General features: G+C 42.0%; 2 protein-coding genes and 1 pseudogene across 3 annotated transcripts; 2 read left to right on the top strand and 1 right to left on the bottom strand.

Annotated features, from left to right (window-relative positions):
- The first annotated feature begins 218 nt into the window (after nucleotides 1-218).
- BRWD3 (bromodomain and WD repeat-containing protein) lies at nucleotides 219-8,563 on the top strand. Of its 2 annotated transcripts, none has more exons than XM_069055295.1 (17): nucleotides 219-377; nucleotides 437-495; nucleotides 543-861; nucleotides 914-1,074; nucleotides 1,126-1,790; nucleotides 1,912-2,552; nucleotides 2,603-2,720; nucleotides 2,774-2,902; nucleotides 2,973-3,138; nucleotides 3,195-3,404; nucleotides 3,457-3,678; nucleotides 3,732-3,943; nucleotides 3,996-4,162; nucleotides 6,794-7,193; nucleotides 7,246-7,493; nucleotides 7,542-7,693; nucleotides 7,827-8,563. In XM_069055295.1, exons 1-17 carry the CDS (start codon nucleotides 344-346, stop codon nucleotides 8,469-8,471), a joined length of 4,548 nt encoding a protein of 1,515 aa, XP_068911396.1. In that variant the 5' UTR covers nucleotides 219-343; the 3' UTR covers nucleotides 8,472-8,563. The 2 variants fall into 2 exon arrangements, with proteins under 2 accessions (XP_068911396.1, XP_068911395.1); XM_069055294.1 differs by having other exon boundaries at nucleotides 1,900-2,552.
- A 73-nt stretch (nucleotides 8,564-8,636) lies between these two features.
- LOC138136222 (kinesin-like protein Klp68D) lies at nucleotides 8,637-21,177 on the bottom strand. Its single transcript, XM_069055296.1, has 8 exons — nucleotides 20,977-21,177; nucleotides 20,724-20,920; nucleotides 20,412-20,672; nucleotides 10,971-11,859; nucleotides 10,191-10,414; nucleotides 9,469-9,688; nucleotides 9,171-9,415; nucleotides 8,637-9,119 (listed from the first exon to the last, which is right to left on the bottom strand). Exons 1-8 carry the CDS (start codon nucleotides 21,004-21,006, stop codon nucleotides 9,080-9,082), a joined length of 2,106 nt encoding a protein of 701 aa, XP_068911397.1. The 5' UTR covers nucleotides 21,007-21,177; the 3' UTR covers nucleotides 8,637-9,079.
- On the top strand, nucleotides 19,638-20,410 carry LOC138136224 (deubiquitinase DESI2 pseudogene; annotated as a pseudogene).
- Nucleotides 21,178-21,371: the final 194 nt, after the last annotated feature.

Here is a 21,371-nt window from a genome sequence, read left to right as displayed (position 1 = left end):
ATAAACCGTGAAATACAAATGTCAATGTTCTTGACAGATGACACAGAGAGATGACAGATTCAACACAGAGAGTTATAAAAGAAGTTGAGTATTGTGGACAATTTGCCAATGAGAGAGTAGACCTGGGGCCCCAAATCGATCGAATACGAATCTGTCGATCGCGGAAAAAACCACAAAAGACACCATAACCTTGACCCCAAGTATAGTAATAAAAATGAGCGTCTAGCGGCGCCACCTGTCTTGTTTACTTCACTTTTGACAGTACTGATCGCAACGTATATTATGTGAGGTTATGTAGTTTCCAGCTGATAGAATGTTCATGTAAATAACAATTTTAACGAAGATGGAGAACGAAGAGGTGCCGCCGGTGACCGCAGGTCTGTACTATCCCCATCCCGCTCGAAGCCCGTCCCCGAACGCGTCTTTCCAATTTCAGATCTGTATTTCTTGATGCACAAATTTCTCTCGGGAGGGCCGCTCAAAAAGACACTCCAGGTAAGTATTTCCCGACGGGTCGACCCCCCTGAAGCCGTTTGTTCAAGGCTTTGCACGATGAACTGGCCGAGAACAAGCTGCTCCCAAGACGGACCGACTGGCTGGGTTCAGAGCACGAACGCACAATCGAGGACATGGAGCGGCAGTACCCCCTCGTCAGACCGGACTATTTGTTGCAATTGTGCTGCCGCGCCAGTGCAACTCCCTCCGCGGCCCCGACCCCACAAAAAGTCGCGTCGCTTTTCAGTTTGAAGAAAAACGCCACAAACAGCAGCAACGTCGAGTATAATTTCAAGCAGCTGTGTAATTACGTGAGGCGGCGCCATTTGGTACCAGTGTGCAACGCGAACGCCGCCTGCAATATCGGTAAGCGTCGAGGGAGGTTGCGCAAGTGGGTATGACTGTGTGGTATTTGCAGCGAATATTTTGCGGGGACGGGAAATCTCGGGGCCGGTTTCTCGACGGTGGGTCGTCTCGCCGAAGTTGTACAGTTCTCTGCAGTTCCAGAGGCGGACTTTGGGGCACCTGTCTGCAGTTTACTGTCTGTTGTTTGACTACTCGGGTCGCTACATAATCACGGTGAGTTTGGGGTCAATCGCGACGAAACACATCGATTTGTTTGTGTTTTAGGGCGCTGACGATTTATTGATAAAATTGTGGTCGTCGCGAACCGGTCGCCTCATCGCAACATTCCGCGGAGCCTCCTCCGAAATCACCGACATTGCCATCAACTTAGAAAACACTCTACTGGCGGCGGGTTCCATCGACCGGATCCTCCGGATCTGGGACTTGCAGAGCGGAGTCCCGGTCGCCGTCCTGACGGGGCACACCGGTATGATTACCTCGGTGAATTTTTGCCCCTCCCCGTCTTGGAACTTCCAGTACCTGATCACCACCAGCACCGACGGTTCCGTCGCCTTCTGGGCCTACAACTACGACACCGGGGGCAAAGTGGAGTTCCGGAGCAAACCCACGATGTACCAGGAGAAGATGAGGCCGGGACAGGCCCAGATGATCTGTTCGTCGTTCAGTCCTGGGGGCACCTTTCTGGCGACGGGGTCGGCGGACCACCACGTCCGGGTCTACTACATGAAGGGGGACGAAGGACCGCACAGGATTCTCGAGACTGAAGCGCACAACGACAGGGTGGACTCCATCCAGTGGGCCCACTTTGGGCTGCGCTTTCTGTCGGGGAGCAAGGACGGCACGGCTATCATCTGGAGCTTCGAGAGTCAGCAGTGGAAGACGACGTACTTGCACATGACGACGCACGCCGCCACCGTCAAGCCCACCAGGTACCTGACGAGTCCCAGAGGCTTAGAAATGATTCTGCAGGTGTGCGACATCCTGCAGGATGATTGTCTTGAGTCTGGGAGCTCGGAGCGAGATCTTCTAACTTGGCAGGTCGAGTTTCAGCGCGAAGAAGGTCGCCGAAGACGCCAGGAAGCTGAAGGTGACGATGGTGACGTGGAACCGTTCGGACAACTGGGCCATCACCGCCGTCAGCGACCACACGTTGAAGACGTGGAACGCGCGCACCGGCCAGCTGGACAAGGTCCTCACCGGCCACACCGACGAGGTCTACGTCCTGGAGAGCCACCCGCACGACCGCCACGTCATCCTGTCGGCGGGCCACGACGGTCAGCTGTTCGTGTGGGACCTGATGAAGGGCGAGATCATCTCGCGGTTCATCAACACCATTGAGAACCAAGGCTACGGCGCCATCTTCGACGTGAGGTGGGCCCCGGACGGGAACGTGGTGGCGGCGTCCGACTCCCACGGACACATGCTCATCTTCGGGTTCGGCACCGGAGACAAGCTCCTGGAGCAGTTCCCCAAGGAGCTGTTCTTCCACACGGACTACCGACCGCTGGTCAGGGACGCCAACAACCACGTGTTGGACGAGCAGACGCAGATACCGCCACATCTGATGCCGCCCCCGTTCCTGGTGGACATCGACGGCAATCCCTACCCGCCCATGCTGCAGCGGCTGGTGCCCGGGCGGGAGCACTGCAAGACCGAACAGCTGGTGCCCAGCATCGTCCTAGGAAACGAAGGTAAAAATCATGTAATTTTTTTGGTGGGCGCTGGAGTCGGTGTGTTGCAGGCACCCAGGAAGTGATCCAGGTCGTCGCCGAAGAGGGACAGCGCTACGAAAACAACAGGAACGAGGAGGCCGAAGAGACGAGGAACAACGGCTTCCTCCCAAGATCTGGGAATCGCAGGTTTGTCGCGTCCCTTCGAGGAGTATTGTTTTTCGGATGGTGGAGTGTTGCAGGATGAGGGACAACGAAGGGATCCGTCAGAGCACGGGCGACTGGCAAAGCGACCCCAACATGAAGTGGAAGCGACACGTTTTGGTCCGTCCTCTGAGAGACACCCGCCTAAAAAAGATCAAAGAAAACGTGTAAGTACACTTGGAGGTCACGCGAAATCGGAATATTTCGCGGCGAGCTTTTAGTTTTCACTGTTTTCAGAGAGGTGATGGAAAATCTGGAGATGCAAGAGTACCACAGACAGCTGCGCCAGCGCCCCCACATGATCAGCACCTGCGCTAACAACGACTCGGCCAAGTCGAGCGACAAGAAGAAGAACCCCACGTCCTACCAGACCAGATATTCGAAATTCAGGACGATCAAAACGGTCAGTCACGTCCTGAGTGTCGTAAGTTCGATTTGCAACTGACGGGTGTGTTTTAGACGGTGATCGTGTCGAGCGAGAGCTCGTCGGAGACCGAGTACTCGGGTTCGTCCGGCTACTCGGACTGGGTCGCCGAAGAAGACGTCAACGAAGATGTCAACTTGGAATCTCCGAAACGTACGAGACGCAGACAGGCCAATTGCAACTCGGAGTCGGACCGAAACAAGAACGAATCGCACGAGGACACACCTGAGAAGAGTCCGGTTCGGGTAAAGACGGTAACGCGTTGTGTTGAGATTTTTGTGACGAGTTGGCCTCCAGGAGACGGTTAAGAACAACCACACCAGCAAAGACCCGGAGCTGTACAGGACGAGCGAGTGGTTGACGGAGGTGAGGCCCAGGAAGACGCCGTATTTCCCCCAGATGGGCGACCAACTCGTCTACTTCCCCCAAGGCCACCACCTCTACCTGGACGCGGTTCGCACCAAGAAGATTTACGAAATCAACAGCAAGACGCTGCCGTGGACGAAGATTCACTTGAGGGTGGGTGCTCGCGCGGCTGGCGGGGAACGACTCGATGTGATTGGTTGTTGCAGGGCCACGAGTTCGTCAAAGTGGTGGGGATCCAGTACGAGGTGAAGCCGCCGAGACTGTGCGGCCTGCGATTGGCGTTGCTCGATGACGACGGAAGACTGAACGGCAAGATCTTCACAGTCAAGTATCACGACATGCCTGACGTTCTGGATTTTTTCGTGTTGAAGCAAAACTTCGAGATGGCCATGTCGAGGAACTGGAAAGTGGGGGATAAGTGAGACAAGTGGCGATCGGTCGATGGCAATTCTCGATTTTCGTTTGTTCAGGTTTAGGTGCATGATAGACGACGGTTGGTGGATTGGGGAGATCGTCACGAAGAGTACGGCCAGCGAGGACTTCCCCGATTCGCCGTTTCTATGCTACGAGATCAAGTGGGACAACGGGGAGTTGGAACGGATGAGTCCGTGGGACATGGAGCCGCTCGACGACAACCGTAAGTCGGAATTTTTTGCGCGTCTGTAAAGGCTTAAGAATTATTGTGTGGCGCTTTAAAAAACAGAAGCTCTTCAAAAGAAGAGAATTAAAAGAAAAAAAAAATTAAATGTCAGCCGGTAAAAAAAAAGAAGCATTTTACCAGCTTTTAGTTTGCTTCATCCGGTAAAAGTATCAGCTTTTACCAGTTTTTAGTCTTCCCAGCCGGTAAAAATAAAAAAGAAGAATTTTTACCAGCTTTTCGTTTTCTCAGCCGGTAAAAAAAAGAAGTATTTTATCATCTTTTACTCTTCTTTATCCGGTAAAAGTAAATGAGAAGCATTTTTACCGGCTTTTAGTCTTCTTCATCGGGTATAAATAAAAAAGAAGAATTTTTACCAGCCTTTGGCTTTCAAAGCCGGTAAAAAAAAAGAATCATTTTATCAGCTTTTAGTTTTCTTCATTCGGTAAAAGTAAATGCGAAGCATTTTACCCGGCTTTTAGTCTGCTTCATCGGGTTAAAATAAAAAAGAAGAATTTTTATTAGCTTTAGTCTTTTTCAACCGGCAAAAATAAAACAGAAGAATTTTTACCAGCTTTTGGCTTTCTCAGCCGGTGAAAAAAATAAGTATTTTACCAGCTTTTAGTGTTCTTCATCCGGTAAAAGTAAATGAGAAGCATTTTATCAGCTTTTAGTCTTCCTCAGCCGGTAAAAAAAGAAGCATTTTACCAGCTTTTACTCTTCATCCGGTAAAAGTAAATGAGAAGCCTTTTTACCAATTTTAAGTCTTCTTTTTCGGGTTAAAATAAAAAAGAAGAATTTTTACTAGCTTTTCGTTTTCTCAGCCGGTAAAAAAAAGAAGCATTTTATCATCTTTTACTCTTCTTTATCAAATGAGAAGCATTTTTCCGGCTTTTAGTCTTCTTCATCGGGTATAAATAAAAAAGAAGAATTTTTATTAGCTTTAGTCTTCAGCCGGCAAAAATAAAAAAGAAGAATTTTTACCAGCCTTTGGCTTTCTCAGCCGGTAAAAAAAAAAGAATCATTTTATCAGCTTTTAGTTTTCTTCATTCGGTAAAAGTAAATGCGAAGCATTTTACCCGGCTTTTAGTCTTCTTCATCGAGTTAAAATAAAAAAGAAGAATTTTTACCAGTTTTTGTTAGTCTTCTTCTTCAGCCGATAAAAGTAAAAAAGAAGAATTTTTACCAGCTTTTGGTCTTCATCCGGTAAAAATAAAAAAGAAGCATTTTTACCAGCTTTTACTCTTCTTCATCCGGTAAAACTAAATGAGAAGCATTTTTACCAGCTTTTCGTCTTCTTCATCTGGTTAAAATAAAAAAGAAGAATTTTCTTATCAGCTTTTGGTCTTCTTCATCTGGTAAAAATAAAAAAAGAAATTTTTTTACCAGCTTCTGGTCTTCATCCGGTAAAAATAAAAAAAAAGCATTTTTATCAGCGTTTGGTTTTCTTGGTTGGTAAAAAAAAAGAATCGTTTTACCAGCTTTTAGTCTTCTTCATCCGGTAAAAGTAAATGAGAAGCATTTTTACTAGTTTTTCGTCTTTTTCATCGGGTTCAAATAAAAAAAGATTTTTTTTTATCAGCTTATGGTCTTCATCCGGTAAAAATAAAAAAAAAAAATGTACCAGCTTTTGGTCTTCTTCATCCGATAAAGATAAAAAAAGAAGCATTTTACCAGCTTTTCGTCTTCATCGGGTTAAAATAAAAAAGAAGAATTTTATTATCAGCTTTTGGTCTTTATCCGGTGAAAATAAAAAAGAAAACTTTTTACCAGCTTTTGGTCTTCATCCAGTAAAAATAAAAAAAGAACCATTTTTACCAGCGTTTGTTTTTCTCAGCTGGTAAAAAATGGAGCATTTTACCAGCTTTTCGTCTTCTTCATCGGGTTAAAATAAAAAAGAACGTTTTTTTAATCAACTTTTGGTTTTCTTCATCCGGTAAAAAGAAAAAGAAGAATTTTTACCGGCTTTTAGTCTTGTTCATCAGGTTAAAATAAAAAAGAATATTTTTTTATTAGTTGTAGTCTCAGCCGGTGAAAATAAAGAACAAATTTTTTTTACCAGTTTTTAGTCTTCTTCAGAAGGTAAAAATAAAAAAGTAGAATTTTTAGCAGCTTTTGTTAGTCTTGTTCACCCGGTAAAAGTAAAAAAGAAGAATTTTTTACCAGCTTTTATTAATCTTTCTCAGTCGGTAAAAATAAGCATTTTACCAGCTTTTGGTCTTTTCAGGTGGTAAACATAAAAAAGAACAATTTTTAACCGGCATTTATTAGTCTTTTTTTCAGTCGGTAAAAATAAAAAAGAAGCATTTTTAACAGCTTTTGGTCTTCTCAGCCGACATAAATAAAAAAAAGAAGGGTTTTTTAAATCAGTTTTTAGTCTTCTGCAGATAGTAAAAATAAAAGAAGAATTTTTACCAGTTTTGTCTCCTTCAGATGATAAAAATAAAAAAGAATTTTTACCTGCTTTTATTAGTCTTCCTCAGTCGGTGAAAATAAAAAAGAATTCTTACCAACTTTTAGTCTTCATCAGCCGGAAAAAAATCTTCTTTTGGAGAGCTTTTAGTCTTTAAAGCCCCACAGGACGGACAACATACGTCTGTGTTGGAACGCTGATTCTATTTCGTCCTTCAGGTGTCCCGGAGAACTCCGGCGAGGCCCTGCCCGTCCTTGAGGAGGAGATCCAGAGCATCCTGTACCAGCCGACCATCGACGACTGGCCGAACAACGACCGCGACGCCGTCACCAGCCACATCCTGGCGGGCCTCTCGAAAGTGATGGAGCTGGCGATCGCCGAACCGTTCCTGGTCCCCGTCGACCTCAACGTTTACCCCACCTACGCCGTCATTGTCGAGTACCCCATCGACCTGTCAACGATCAAAGCCCGCTTCGAGAATCGCTTCTACCGACGAGTCACTGCCGCCCAATTCGACATGCGCCACCTGGCGACCAACGCCGAAAAATTCAACGAACGACACAGCGTGATCGTGAAGCACGCCCGCATCCTCACCGAGCTCTGCCTCAGGATCATAAAGTGGGAGCGAAGCGCGCTGAGGCGGCACCGATCTCATTGCGATTTTTTTCAGACAATGCACCAGCAGCCTGGACGTCACCGCCGTCTACCACCAGCTGGTGGACAGCTACGACTCCACCGACACGGAAGTCGACGTCGAGATACTGCCGTCGAGCAGCAGGATGCTGCGCTCGCTGCCCACCAGGTACTTGAGGCACGCCAGCGACTGGAAGTGCGAGGCGAAGATCCTGTTCCAGGCGATCTGGGACTGCGAGGACTCGGTCCCGTTCAGGACTCCCGTCAACAACCTCAAATACACAGGTAGATGGCGGAGCTGTCGGGAACGCGATTAGATTTTGTTTCTTGCAGACTACCACGATATTATTGACGTACCGATGGATCTCAGCACGGTCAAAGACAAATTGTTCAACGATAAATACGAAACCCCCAACGAATTCTACAACGACATGAGGCTCATCTTTCAGAATTCCAGGACCTACAACACCAACAAGCGCTCGAGGGTGAGGAGCTGAAAAATGAAAGTCGAGTCGTAGATTGATACGTACCGTCGTATAGTGTATATTGGTATGGATCGATCTGCGACTCGACTTTTATTGTTCAGGACGTGAAGGTAACGGAGGTGATTGTTGTTAGATTTACGTGATGACGGTGCGGCTGGCGGCCATCTTCGAGGAGCACATCAACAAGCTGATCAGAAACTGGAAGATGGCGAAGCGGCGGAACTACGCGTCGCAGCAGAACAAAAAGGACGAGAGCGGCACGACGTCGTGTTCGTCGTCGTCGTCGTCGGCGAGCGAGCTGGAGGAGGTGAAGAACGGCGTGGAGGCGAAACCGGACGAGAGCGACAGCGACAGCGAGGACGACAACACCCCGCTGAAGAAGCTGCAAGTGACGCGAGTGCCGAAGGTGTCGTCGTCGTCGTCCAGCGACGAGGACAGCTCGTCGAGTAAAAGCGCCAAGATCAACGAGGACAGCGACGAGTCGGACGACTCGGAGGACAGCTACAAGCCGTCGACGTACACGAGGAACACCAGGAAGCGCAACGACCTGACCTCGTCGACGGAGGAGTCGAGCGACAACAGCGACGACAAGCCGTTGAGCTCGCAAGTGAGGAGTCGCGCCAACAAACGTTTCAAATGTTACCCCGGGACCAAGAAGTACACGATAGACAGTGACAACTCGGAGGACGAGAACAGCGACAAGTTTTTCACGAGCGTCAGCAGCAGGGGACGAGTCAGGAAGTTGAATCCGCGAGTCACGGCGCTGATGAAGAAGTGAACGACAGTATTGCGCAAGGGGACAAGTTTTTACGTGATTGTGCATTTTATAATTATTTATTAATGAGAAGTAAAGTTTTTTTATAAATCATGGACACCGTGTTTTCGGGAATTTGGTCCGTCGGGATTTTGGCACGCAGGACTTTTTTTAATGACGACTGTCAACCATAAGCTGATCAATTTATTGAAAATGTAAATATCACATCACAAAAACAATACTGATATAAAACAACAACGAAACAATATAAATAAATAAAAAACAACAGCAACCATAATTTCGGGAATGTGTCGACTATGGACTTAGAAAACGGAGCCATCTGTTGACGAATTTGAGCAATAAATATTGCCCTTGGGTGGTTCCCACTTCTAATACGCCCGTCACACTTCCGGTTGGTATTTTTTGAAAAATACTTCGTAACATTACCATAATATCAAAGTACGTTAGTTGCTAACTCTTATTGGACTAGTACGAAAATAAAGTTTTCAATGGGAAAAATTACGAAGGCATCGACCATCAGCTAGTAACTAAGGAAGTCGGCTATTTAACCCTATACCTAATTCATTCAAAGCTTCGGTTAAGTTAGAGTGACTTAGTAGGTAAGTCTTGGATCAATGGACCGGATCGGCTGATTTAGTGTTGATTTTAGTCCTGAAACGTCAAAAGTACAATCACAAAAACACTCAACTTTATTGACACCACCTGTAGTTCTGCATATCTATAACGAATTTAGTGGCTTGCTTGTATTTCCCCTCGTGCTCCAGCTTGGACGTGTTTCGCGCCCCCACCGTGTGCGGCAGCGCCTTCACCACCAGTATGTTGTTTTCGGCGTCGTGCAGGATCATGTTGGTGACGGTGGCCTTGATCTGCGGACATATCACGGGACAGGCGTAGTCCTGCGTGATCCTGAGAGGCATGTCCAGCTTCAGGTCCAGCACGTTCTCGCCCTGAAAACCCAAACTTTCGCGTTCGAACCTTGAACGTTATTCTTCCTGATTACCCTGTATTTGGGAATGGACTGGCCCGACGTGATCGCGTACTCCGATATCGGCCTCCTGTAGCAGTGTCCCAGCGGTCTCTCCGTCGAGATCGCGTTGATCCGCTCCTTCTTCAGGATCCAGTTGTCCTTGTCCTCGTCGAACTGGGACAGGTTGATCAACCGAGACCGCTCCTCGGGCGGGACGAAGTTGTCGATGATGAGGAAGCGCTGCCTCAGTTGCCTGAAATGTCAAATTGAGCATCCAAACTACGCGACCTGATTTAAATCCAACGGAAAACACGTGGAGTAAAGGGAAAAGGGAACAAATGTACCGTAGCTATTATAGTTTCCCGATTTAAACCCAGTTGAAAACAGGTGGGATAATGACAACACGAAATAGAGATTACATCTTCGTCTTTCTACTCTCCTGATTTAAATCCAACAGAAAACACGTGGGATACAAAGAACAAACAGGTGCTCTTTGTTGGCCTTCATAGTCTCCTGATTTAAACCTAACAGAAACTACGTAGGATGTGAATGAAACATCGTGGTTTTCATAGTCTCCTGTTTTAAACTCAACAGAAGACACGTGGGATAATGCGAGAGAGATAAATGTATGAGTCTCCCAATTCAAACCCAACAGAAAATAAATGGGTTAATGTGAAAAGGAATAGGTGTTATACATCGTAGCCTTCACAGCCTCCTGATTTAAACCCAACAGAAAACGCTTGGTGTCCTCTTACATGGACGCGTCGTCGTTCGCCTCCTCGATTTCCTTGCGGTCGTTCATGTAGATCTTGTGGTTGTCCTTGATCTCCTGCCTGACTGACTGGAGTTTCGCGTAAAGCCGCTTCATCTTCTCCCTCTTGAAGTCGACTTGTTGCTGGAGACTGGCGAAGACTTGTTTGAGTTCGAAACAGGTCTCCTCCTCGAGTTCTATCTTCTGCTGCATCTCGATCTCGCGTTTCTGCAAATCATTATACAGGGTGTTATTGAAAGTTGTAGAGATATTTTAACCACGAGCTACTGGCTTCATGTAGAACTCGGAAAAAATATCTAAAAAAATTCTACAATTTTTTTAAATTGTCTTCTACGTTGTCAAACAACCTCGTAGGTAAAATTTCGGCACATTTTAAAAATACACCCTGTATATCATGTTTTATAAAATGTACGCCAATGCGAAGTAACCTATAGGAAATATGCTTTAAAACAAGGAAACCGCATTGGTGTACGTTTTATAAAATATGATATACAGGTGTACTTTTAAAATGTGCCGAAATTTTACCTACGAGGTTGTTTGACAACGTAGAAGACTAAAAGCAATTAAAAAAAATTGTAGCTCAAAAAATAAATGTCATTTTATTTTTTGAAAAATAAATGTCATTTTATTTTTTGACATAGAATTTTTTTGATATTTTTCCCGAGTTCTACATGAAGCCAGCAGCTCGTGGTTAAAATATCTGTACAACTTTCAGTAGCACCCTGTATACTTTTTCTTTTTTTTTTCTTTTCTTCATATTTACCTTCCTCGCCGCCACCTCCATCTTCTGCTGCTCCAGCCTGACCTCGTTCTCGTTGACGCTGTCCACGATGTTCTTGCCGCCGTGCACCATCTGCTTCTCCAACGTCTGCAGCTTTTGGGCCAGCTCGTCCACCTCCATCTTCCCCAGCTCCAGCTTCTTCTTGCTCTCGTCCTTCTTGCTGTCGCCGTCGTCGTCCGAGGTGTCGCTCTCCTCGAACGCCACCTCGCACTCCACCCCGCTCGCCTTCATCTCGATCAGCTCCTTCAGCCTGGCGATTTCCTCCTGGAGGGCCAGCAGCTTGGCGTCTTTGATGTCCTCGTTCTTGATCGGCTGGTTCTTGATCGATTTGGCCCTGTAGGCGTACCTCAGCGTGATGATCGTTTCTTCGTAGTTGACGTTCGCCGGACCTATGTTCGCGATCATGATCGTCTTGCTGTTGCCCCCCAGCGAGTCCTGCAGCAGCCTGGTCAGCTTCGAGTCCCTGTACGGAATGTGCTGCGAGTTCTCGGCCAAGGCGTAGATCACGTTGCCCAACGACGACAGAGCTTTGTTGATCTTGGTCGCTTCTTTGAATCTGTCGCCGGTGGCGCCGGTCTTGGATTGGCGCTCGCTTCCGGCCAGGTCGACGAGGTTCAGCTTGCCCACTTTGACCGATTTCGAGTGGAGTTCCGCCATCTCGATCGCTATCTGAAAGATGGCGTGGGACCTGGAGCTGTGCTCGTTCATGTTGGTGGCGCCGCTGGTCCGGTTCTTGTTTCCTATTCTCATGGCTCGGAGCATGTCGTCGGCGCTCTGGCAGGTTTGCGAGTGCAAATGGGTCACGCACACCCCTTTCCCATTGATTTCTCGGAGCTCCAGGGACTTGGAGTTTTTTATTTTCAACAGGTCCCTGCAACGAGGTCGATCAGTACTCTCTGCGAGATCGACAAATTATTCAACATTTTACAAGCGTCTTTCGATACAAAAGCGGTCAGTTGTATGGAAACTTTTCGATCTGTGGTAGTGCGCGTGGTGGTTTCAAGAATCTCTTTAAAACATCAACATCACTAGGTACACGCTTAGGTTCATTCATTGTGAAAAAAATATTACTTTCTAATAAAATCCTGTTCACCCGAGTTTTTGACATTTAATTAAAAAATAAACACATCCACAAAGATACAATTATTGTGCTATTTTGTATTCCCGAAATGACGTCAACATCGATGGAAACACCAAAGAAAGATAAATAAAAACTGAAATATAGGACCCTAACACTTTTTGAATTACTCCAAGGCTTCAGCTATACTCGAAGGCCGATTTGTCAGTAACAGACTTTTTTTTCTGGAAAGTGTTGCGCGAACGAGACGAAGAGAGGTAACAAAGCTGCACAAATAATAAGTTGAAAAAACTGTCAAGACCGACACACATTCCCACTCGAGTGAAAGATGTTAGTTAAAGTCACGCCACACGGGCACCAGGATGTCCACACCGATTGTTTTAAGTGTTTAAACTGCTCCCGCAAAACGTAATAAAAGCTTCAGCTTCAGCTTCAGTGGTTCTCCACCCTTACTTACTCCTTGAACACGCAAGAAATCGTCCGATGAGACCGGTTGGTACCGATTTCGACTAAATATTTGCACTTTATGGTGTCAATGACAATACGATTATCAATTTTTCAGATACACTGAATTTCATAATTTTCCAATGATGTCAACAGAAATGATTGATAAAGAATCTGGCGCAACCACCAAAAGCAACGATGATTGTGATTGTTGCTCCGCTATAAATCAATACTTTTTGATGTATTTAAAACAATTTTTTTTCGTAATTTTTTCTCAGTTGTATTACAATTCACGTTATGTAAAAATTGAACAACATTAATTTAGGCAATAACAGAAAGTGAAGGATTCATTTTATGTCCCAACGATTCTATCACTCGTAATGTTATTCGTGCTAATTGAGAGCAAATAATAGTACAGTCGCGAGCAATAAATTTTGGTCGCCAAGGTCATTCTTTGACACAATGGAAAGTGCTCTAATGTGTAACGGGCCTAACGTCTAATAAATTCTATTTGTCTTGTCTTGTCAAGATCTTGTCAATTTTTTGAACGTCCCAACTGGGTTGCCACCCTAGCTTCTCACACATCCGTCTCTATCAGCCAAATAATTTTTACTCTGTTCAAATACGATATTGGGGCCGTAATTTTCAATGTTTAGAATAAAACTGATACATTTTTTTATTGGCATTTTATTGATATTGGCCCTACTTAAGCAGGCAAAATTTTTAATTTGTGACAGTGGCGGGAAATTTCAAAATGACCTTGACGACCAAGATTTAATGCTCGCGACTGTACATTATTCAAGGAGCGTATAATAATAGCCATTATACGCGAGTTGAAGACTATACTTTCTCCATGACTATACCAAAAAAAAAAAACTTTGAAAATTAAATTGAATTTAATTTTTAATACGCGATGCGCGACTTATTGTTTACAAACGCATCCGATTGGCGATCTGTCGTTGTAGAATGAAAATACGAGGAATGTGATTGGCTGACAGTCGTGGATTTCAGTATATTCTATCACGGGGCGTGGAATTGATATTCTTTCATTATCCAACAAAAATGCATTCGCGGAGAAACAAAATCTTATTAACTTGTTACAAAAAAACGCTCGCGAACCACATTCTCCGATTATTTGAAGAACCTTGTTAACATTGACGCGTACTAAAATGTACACAATCGGGATAAAATGAATACCAATCACCATTGTGTTGTCACGAAATAGTTATTTATTATACAAGACGATAAAATTGTACTTTATCTTTGAGAGCGTTTTTTAGCGTCGAGACGCTAATTACGCTCGAGAAGATAATGAGATTTAATCGTCGTGTGTAATATAACATTTTTTTCTATAACAGGACTTCAAGTTCAAGGGAAAAATACAATTTCAAAGAAAATTACAATTTTTAAGTTAAAATTTTAAATTAAAACATTTTTTTCACTACTAGTCTCAGAAGGCGTCATTATTGACTCTCGAACCGACCCCAGAAGTAGAATTTCTCTCCGTAGGTTAATAATATAATAATGAACAGCCGTCACCTAGCAACGAAAGATTTTCTTTGATTTTATTGGTTAACGTAGAGAGACGATTTTCAATTTTCATAGCAACCGTTGAAAAATGAGAACTCGGATCGTCGCATCGGACAAACAAATTTAATTAATAATTATTATTAGAAAGGGTTTTAACGGATCTAGTAGTGAAAAAAATAGTATATAAACCACGCTAGAGAAGACAATTTTAAGCCTCGCTTCTTTATTCTTCTTTATTATTATAAACTACCTCGGCTTAAAAAAATGTCTTCTCTACCTTGGCGTATAATATACTATTATCCACCCTTGCTGTTAAAGTGTTACTTTATCTACCCCTACGGTTAAAGTGCTACTTTATCTACCCAAAAGAGTTGATAAAAAAATAGTTTAAATAGGTAACTAATAGAAAACAGTGCCTGAAGTTAAAAACAGAAAAGCTTATAATCTGTTTCAAAATCAAAAATCCACCACCTGTTGAATTATGTTGGCAGAAAAAAAGAAATCCCTAGAATAAGTTTCATTTTTTTGTGTTGGCCCAACCTCCCGCCAAAATTTGACCTTGAACTGTTGAGTTTATTTACGTAACACAAAAGAATTATTATGTACAAAAAGGTGGTAGCTACCATATCATAACTTTTGAGTGATATAATAAAATGAAAACAAAAAAACACGCTGAATTACGACCTAAATGACTGTCAATAGTTTTTTTTCGTAACCCTACTTTTTTCTGACGCTTGCAAACGCACTAAAAACAAAACTTGGCGACGTTGTCGGTTGTAATTTCGAGGTAGAATGCAGTGTTGGTGGATTTTTGATTTTGAAACAGATTATATGTGTGTGAAATCGCATTTCACACACTGTTATGTATGGTTTCAATAGTTTCAATCTTACAACAGTAAAAAAAAAATTATATGTAAGAAAATGACCCACTTCATGCATACATAACTGTGCGTGAATATCAATTTTCTGAAGCAATTATGGAAAATAGTTTTTTTTTTCAACCGTCAAAAAAACATGACATTTATGCATCGTTATCAAGTCGCAAAGTATGTCATTTTTGATAAATATTTTAGCATCCAAGGAAAATTTTACAAAAATTAAAAAATTCAAAAATTTAAAAATGCGGTTGTAGAAAAAATAGTGTTTGTATTTCGTGCGAAAGATGATTGTTTTGTTGGCGCATTCGAATGAGTTTGAAGTCTCGACCTGACGGTTTCGACAAAAAAAAAAATCATTCTCATGCCCCAACTAAAAAAAAAATCATTTTGCGCACTTAATACAAAAATAACTTTTCATTGAGACAGTCAAGAATAAATGTTGTTGTTGTTATCTATTATTTATAGCAATGCAATAAAAATTCAAATAAAACAATTGCTACATAAAAAATACTATATTCAAAAAATAGAAATTACGCCAAAACGACTGAAAATAGGCATACATAACGTTAATAAAAGTGGTCTTGCAATTAAATTTTACAGAAAATCAGAATCTATAAAAATACCACATTCCTCAGTTCTTAGTTGTGTCAATTGTTCGAAGGCTGTGAGAGCACACCCTTCGTTCTCTTGCCTAAATTACAGGTAAAATGTTTTCTTTCTAACTAGCCGAAATATACCTACTTATTTTAGGAATCGCCACTTGGCCTGAAGGTAAAGAATAATTTCTGGTTGCCTGCATTCCAATTTTTTCTTCCGTGTAAATGAACGAAATTCCTTCACATTTTTGTCGTTTTTTTCAGATCTGTGATTTTTTTGGAAAAACGGTGATGGCACCAACCGCTTTAAAATTCAATTTCCGAGGGCCCCATACTTTTTTTTTTTTTAATTTCGAATTAGGTTTTAGTGTTACAGCTTCCTGCATAGTCCTCAAATTGCAATTTATTTTATTGTTATTTATAACGAAATCGAAAAAAGAAAAGTATGGGGCCCTAGAGGAAAGACGTATCTTTCAGATAAAAAATGGACCTTGCCTTCATCTGTTGTGGTTTTAAAGATATGGACGTTTAAAAACCACCATTTTTCGACCATTTCAAATCAGGTAAACCCCACCCTTAAGTGTATGTAACAGATTTAGTTTTATTCTTTTGTGTCTGGGATGTAAGTATGTAATCTCAGGAAGGTTTTCCCATTAATAAAGCACTTTCCTATGCTTTCCTTTTCTCTACCCGGCCTATCAAACCGAATGAAAACATATTATGCTTTTACGCCACACACGGAAATAAATGGGCACATGCTTGTGGTTCGTTTTTTAGGCACGTCTTACGGCCAAAAACACAATTTGTTTTATAAATGTTATTTTGATGAATTTTGGAATAATAAATTTTAATTGAAAACATTCAAAATGTGTAAAGAGGTTATTTTATGACAGGATCTTGAAAGTTTAGATGGAAGAAATCTCAACTGCTTACCACAAAGACAAATGGCGAATGTGTCATCAACATATTATAGAGGGTATTTATAAATTACTGTCGGGTCAAGCCAGCTTTGGAAAAACATATTATTGTGCCGCTTTTTTGAAACAGATGCCCAATTTTAATTTATTATTAACTGTCACTTCTGACATTAATGGCGTTTTATTCTCGCTTTTCAACACAGTTTTCGTTCCTTATATTCGTTTTATCACAGTTAATAACCACCAAAAATCTGCATTTTTCAATACAAATTGCAAATACGTCCGGTTTTAGACCTACACAAAATTTGTGAGGGTAGGAATTAGCCAACAACCTAACCTAAAAAAGCGGTACATTCAAAATCTGGCAAGTTTTCATAGCAAGCTGGACCAGACAATCATTTATACAGTGAAACATAAAGTTTTGAACAAAATTAATAATAGCATTATATGATGTTTGTAGGAAAATCACGCGGACAGGTCGAATTTATTTCGAAAAATGCCATCCTGTAACGTGGAACTTGATTTATTTTAATAAACCAAACAATTTAGAAGATTTGCGGCAGAAACTTCGCGCTGAAATGGAACAAACAAACCCTGACATTATAGAGCGCAGTGTACAAAGTGTCGGTGAGTGCCAAATGGTTGTATTGATAACATAATGCGGAATCTGGAAAAGTGCCCCGAAGGTTATTTGAATTTTCTCAAAAAAATTGTTATGTAATTAAGATACCAATTTTTTTCATTAATTTTTTAGGTAGTAGAAAAGTCTATCAGAAATAAAAGAAAAAAGTGGAGGTTGTCATTTAAAAAAATTAGGCGTCACGGGATGGCATTTTTTAAAATAAAATCGACGTGTCCCAGCAGTTTTCTTAAAAACATCACATAACGCTATTATGAATTTTGTTCCAAACTTTATGTTCACACTGTATAAATAAATGTTAATTTTAATGAACGTGCTGTTTATTGCTGATTATGGGAAGGAAAATACGCGAATTTGTCTGTTTTCTTATTAGATAATAGTAAATTTCAAAATATCACTGTCATGGTCACAAAAGCAAAGTTTTTCAAGGATAATAACCATTTTCTATTGACGATTTCGACTACAGTTGGGGGCGCCACTGAGCCACTGTTGACAAATTGCACGAATCATACTCGGCTTATGTCTGCGCATTGTTTTCTAAAATAAGTTGTTGGTTTTACGTAAATTTGCGGTTTTTGTGATGGCTTTTTTCAGGTTACACAAAACTTCAGTTTATTTCGCGGCAACAGCAGAAAGCAGATGTGTTGTGAAAGGCGAAACAGTGTCGTGTGCGAAGTTGTTAATTTTATGTGGTGTTACTAAAGTGGTGGAAATAAGGTAGGAAATAATATTTCATTCACAAATGTAGTCGTCTTTTTTAAAGTGTTTTCCACGAACCCTCATATAATTAGAGGCAGGTTCTCCCACTAATAAAGCACTTTCCAATGGTTTCCTCCTCTCTACCCGGTCTTTAGAATCGAAAATATTTTCGGTGAAAACATATTTTGCTTTTACGCCACAACGCGGAAATAAATAGAAACATGCTTCTGATTCGTTTTTTTCGGCACACATATTTTTTTTGGAGATTTTTAAATAATAAATTTCAATTAAACCGTCGTTTTGTTTTAAAAACAAATCATTTGAATACCTACCGGTTTATTGAGTGTGTTTTATAATTTTGCATACAATTCGCACCAGATGTCTCACAGGTAGCTGGCATCATCATCAATACACAGTTACGTAATAATATGTCAAAAATTATGTTACTGAGGCTATTTTAATAAATTATTCGGTATGTAAAAAATTAAGGGCGTTTAATTGGAATTAAATTTTAATGCGCGATTAACCCATGAATCCGAAACTTCGATTGGTTCAATCTGATCACGTGTTCAGTTAATCTCGCATTTGATTACGATTAACTTAATTTGGCTTCTGTAAACTGGCTCTAAATTTAATTAAACTTTTTGATTTGATATTTCCGTCTATTCTTTACGACAAATTTTATTTCAAGTTTGTTGGAAATGACATTAACTTTAAAATTTAAATGGAACATACATATTAGATCGTTTCCCATTTTCAACAGTATACCACAGGAGCTTGTTTCGTTACCAATAAATGAGTCGGAAGAGAAACATTTTGGGTTTTCGTCCGATAATAATTAGTAAACAATTTCAATTATGAAAATATCATCTAATCTATAAAAAATCATAAACCGTTTCGTAAGAAAGAAAAAAAAAGTTGTCCAGGCAATAAAATTGAAGAAATAATAATTTGGAAAAACGACTGACACGTTTACCCACACTGAAAGACGTTAGTTAATGCCACGCCCCGTGGGCACCATCGATGTGCCTTATACGAGGATTTTGTAATAATTTTCGTGTGAACGTTCCCAACGGTAGACACAATTAATTTATTTTCCTGATATCGTGATTAATCCAACACTCCTATACCGGGTGAGTCAAGTTTTACCGCCCGATCGAAAACGGCCACTTCTGATCGATTTCAAAATCTCAAAAAATTCAGGAATCATTTATATAATTTTTCACTTAAAGTTCTTTCGCACATTTAGGAAAAAGTTAGTGTCACTGAAATCCCGAAAACATCACCGGTTTTTGAAATAAATGGAATTTGATATTAACGTGTAAAATTTAACTATGATTTATTACTAAATTGGGCGGTCACTTTCACAAAAGAGGTTGGCGTGGGTTGTTTATGGTACCCTTTAGGGATTTAAGAATTACTAGAAAAGTTACCAACAGATGTTTGTTGGCTGTTTACCAACAATGAGTGATTTATTTATGACACTGTTCACTGTAGTTGTAAATCTTGTTCATTTTTCGCTGTTAATGTTAAAATTGGAATATGCAATTCAAAAACTTGTGTGTTCTTTGAATTATGTAATATGTAATTGTGAATTATGAGTGTGTATGGAAAAAAACTTTTTTGCTCAAAATCGGTTTTTTAAATTTAATGGCTTTGAATGAAGTGATAACACTAAAGTTTCGTGATTTTTACTAATTTTTTAATAGGGTTAATCGAATTATGTAAGTTAGGAAATAACATTTATTAATTATTTAGGAACAAATATTGTGTAAAGTAGTGCTATTAGTTACGCATCTTCCTTTTATCATTATAATTTCTTTAATTTCTTTTAATTTGCATATCTCGAGTCTGACCTCATCCTGACTTTGTTACATCACAATCAAAGTAGCAACGTGATGATTTTTGAACACGATTACCACATTTATAACAAAAAACTGTCAATCTCATGTCACTAAAACTCGCAAAATGTCATCCATCTGAAAAAAACCTCATCAACCCTCGTCTACCCCATTCCCCGTCAAATGTTCCCCGAAGCGTTGACCTGCAACTTGCCCTGCATGGGCTTGAGCAAGCACATCGACTCCGACGAGACGATATCGAAACGTCGCGAACCCGTCCTCCTCAACGTCTACGACATGTACAAGATCAACGAGTACACGACCAACATCGGCCTTGGGATATTCCACTCCGGCGTCGAGGTGTACGGCGCGGAGTTCGGCTACGGGGGCCACCCCAACTCCCACACCGGCATCTTCGACATGCAACCGCGCAACGAACAAGTCCTCGGCGAGTACTTCAACATGAAAGGCCAGCTCCGCTTCAGACAGACCATCCTCATCGGCCACACCAACTTCACGCAGGAAGAAGTGGACATGATCAAGAACCGCCTGGGGAGAAAATTCCGAGGGAACCGCTACCACCTGCTCAACAACAACTGCAACCACTTCTCGGCCGCGTTCACCAAGATCCTCTGCCGCAAGCGGATCCCGGCATGGGTGAATCGCTTGGCTCACGTGAGCAGCTTTATACCGTTCCTAGACAAGATCCTACCGGACGAAATGTTGCGGCCTAGCGTGTACCACCAGCACACTTCGCTCAACGTGAAGATATAAATTCTAATAAAACTGATCGAACTGACCTGATGTCTTCCATGTAGATTTCCAAGTAGCGCACTGTTACTAAAAATTCGAGGCCGGTGGTGCGGTTGATGTGCGTCCAGATCTGCTGGAAAGCGCGAGGGATGACCCCGAGGTTGTCCTCGTCGCTTTCCGTCCCCTCCATCGTGTACGTCTTACCGGTTCCCGTTTGTCCGTAGGCGAAGACACAGCCGTTGTACCCTTCTAGGACTGAAGACACCAAAGGCCGCACCGTTTCATCATAAATGCACTGCTGGGACGCGCTGCAACAATCCTAGTTAGACAAGACACCAACACGCAACGAAAACGCTCACTTCCAATCGTAGACCGCGTCGTACGTGAAAATTTTATTTCGTTCGTTCTCGCTCCTGGCTTTGGGGTTCTCCACTTCGATTACTCCCCTGTTGGAGTAAACATTGACGACTCTCGTACAGTCAGCTTGTTTTTCCTTTTCGCACATAGGTCTGCACCGCACGATGACTTGTACGGATTCATTGTTAACGCCTTTTTGCTACGAATTAAGATATTTGTGCCAAGGGCTCCAAAATGACCATCTCTTGTACTTACTGCCAAGGAATCTTTACTTGGAGTGCTCATTTTCGTTTTCTTTATTCACAACACAACTATAGACACACACACATTAATAAAAGACAATCACAACACGCATTGCACTGTTAAAATCACAAAAACCTTAATTCTTCATGTTTATTAAATGGACTTTTAATTGTCATGTGTCAACTGTCAAGTCGACCCAATTAAACACGCATACCAATCTGACGCCCGTCAAAACAATTTTATTTGACTTATATGGATTAAAACAATGTCTACACGTATTATTTATAATTCGTGGTGTGCTCCTTTTGCAAAATTTAATCAAAAAATAGCTGAAGATTATAAGAGAATTCGGTATTCGTCTTAAATAACGATTGCGCACTTGTGGGTTGGCAACACTGTGAAAATCA

The sequence above is a fragment of the Tenebrio molitor genome, chromosome 8 (genome assembly GCF_963966145.1).
Source record: "Tenebrio molitor chromosome 8, icTenMoli1.1, whole genome shotgun sequence".
Lineage (NCBI taxonomy): Eukaryota > Metazoa > Arthropoda > Insecta > Coleoptera > Tenebrionidae > Tenebrio > Tenebrio molitor.
This window is presented reverse-complemented; position numbering and strand designations above follow the sequence as displayed.

What these genes read in the sequence shown, in the direction of transcription:
- LOC138136222 (XM_069055296.1), bottom strand. Translation starts at nt 21,006, where the DNA reads ATGAGCACTCCAAGTAAAGATTCCTTGGCA. An exon ending in ATCTACATGGAAGACATCAG is followed by an intron (nt 11,860 to 20,411) that starts GTCAGTTCGATC and finishes ACCTCGTTGCAG; the next exon opens with GGACCTGTTGAAAATAAAAA. An exon ending in TGGAGGTGGCGGCGAGGAAG is followed by an intron (nt 10,415 to 10,970) that starts GTAAATATGAAG and finishes AATGATTTGCAG; the next exon opens with AAACGCGAGATCGAGATGCA.
- BRWD3 (XM_069055294.1), top strand. Translation starts at nt 344, where the DNA reads ATGGAGAACGAAGAGGTGCCGCCGGTGACCGCAG. An exon ending in GAACGCCGCCTGCAATATCG is followed by an intron (nt 862 to 913) that starts GTAAGCGTCGAG and finishes TGGTATTTGCAG; the next exon opens with CGAATATTTTGCGGGGACGG. An exon ending in CATCGTCCTAGGAAACGAAG is followed by an intron (nt 2,553 to 2,602) that starts GTAAAAATCATG and finishes GGTGTGTTGCAG; the next exon opens with GCACCCAGGAAGTGATCCAG.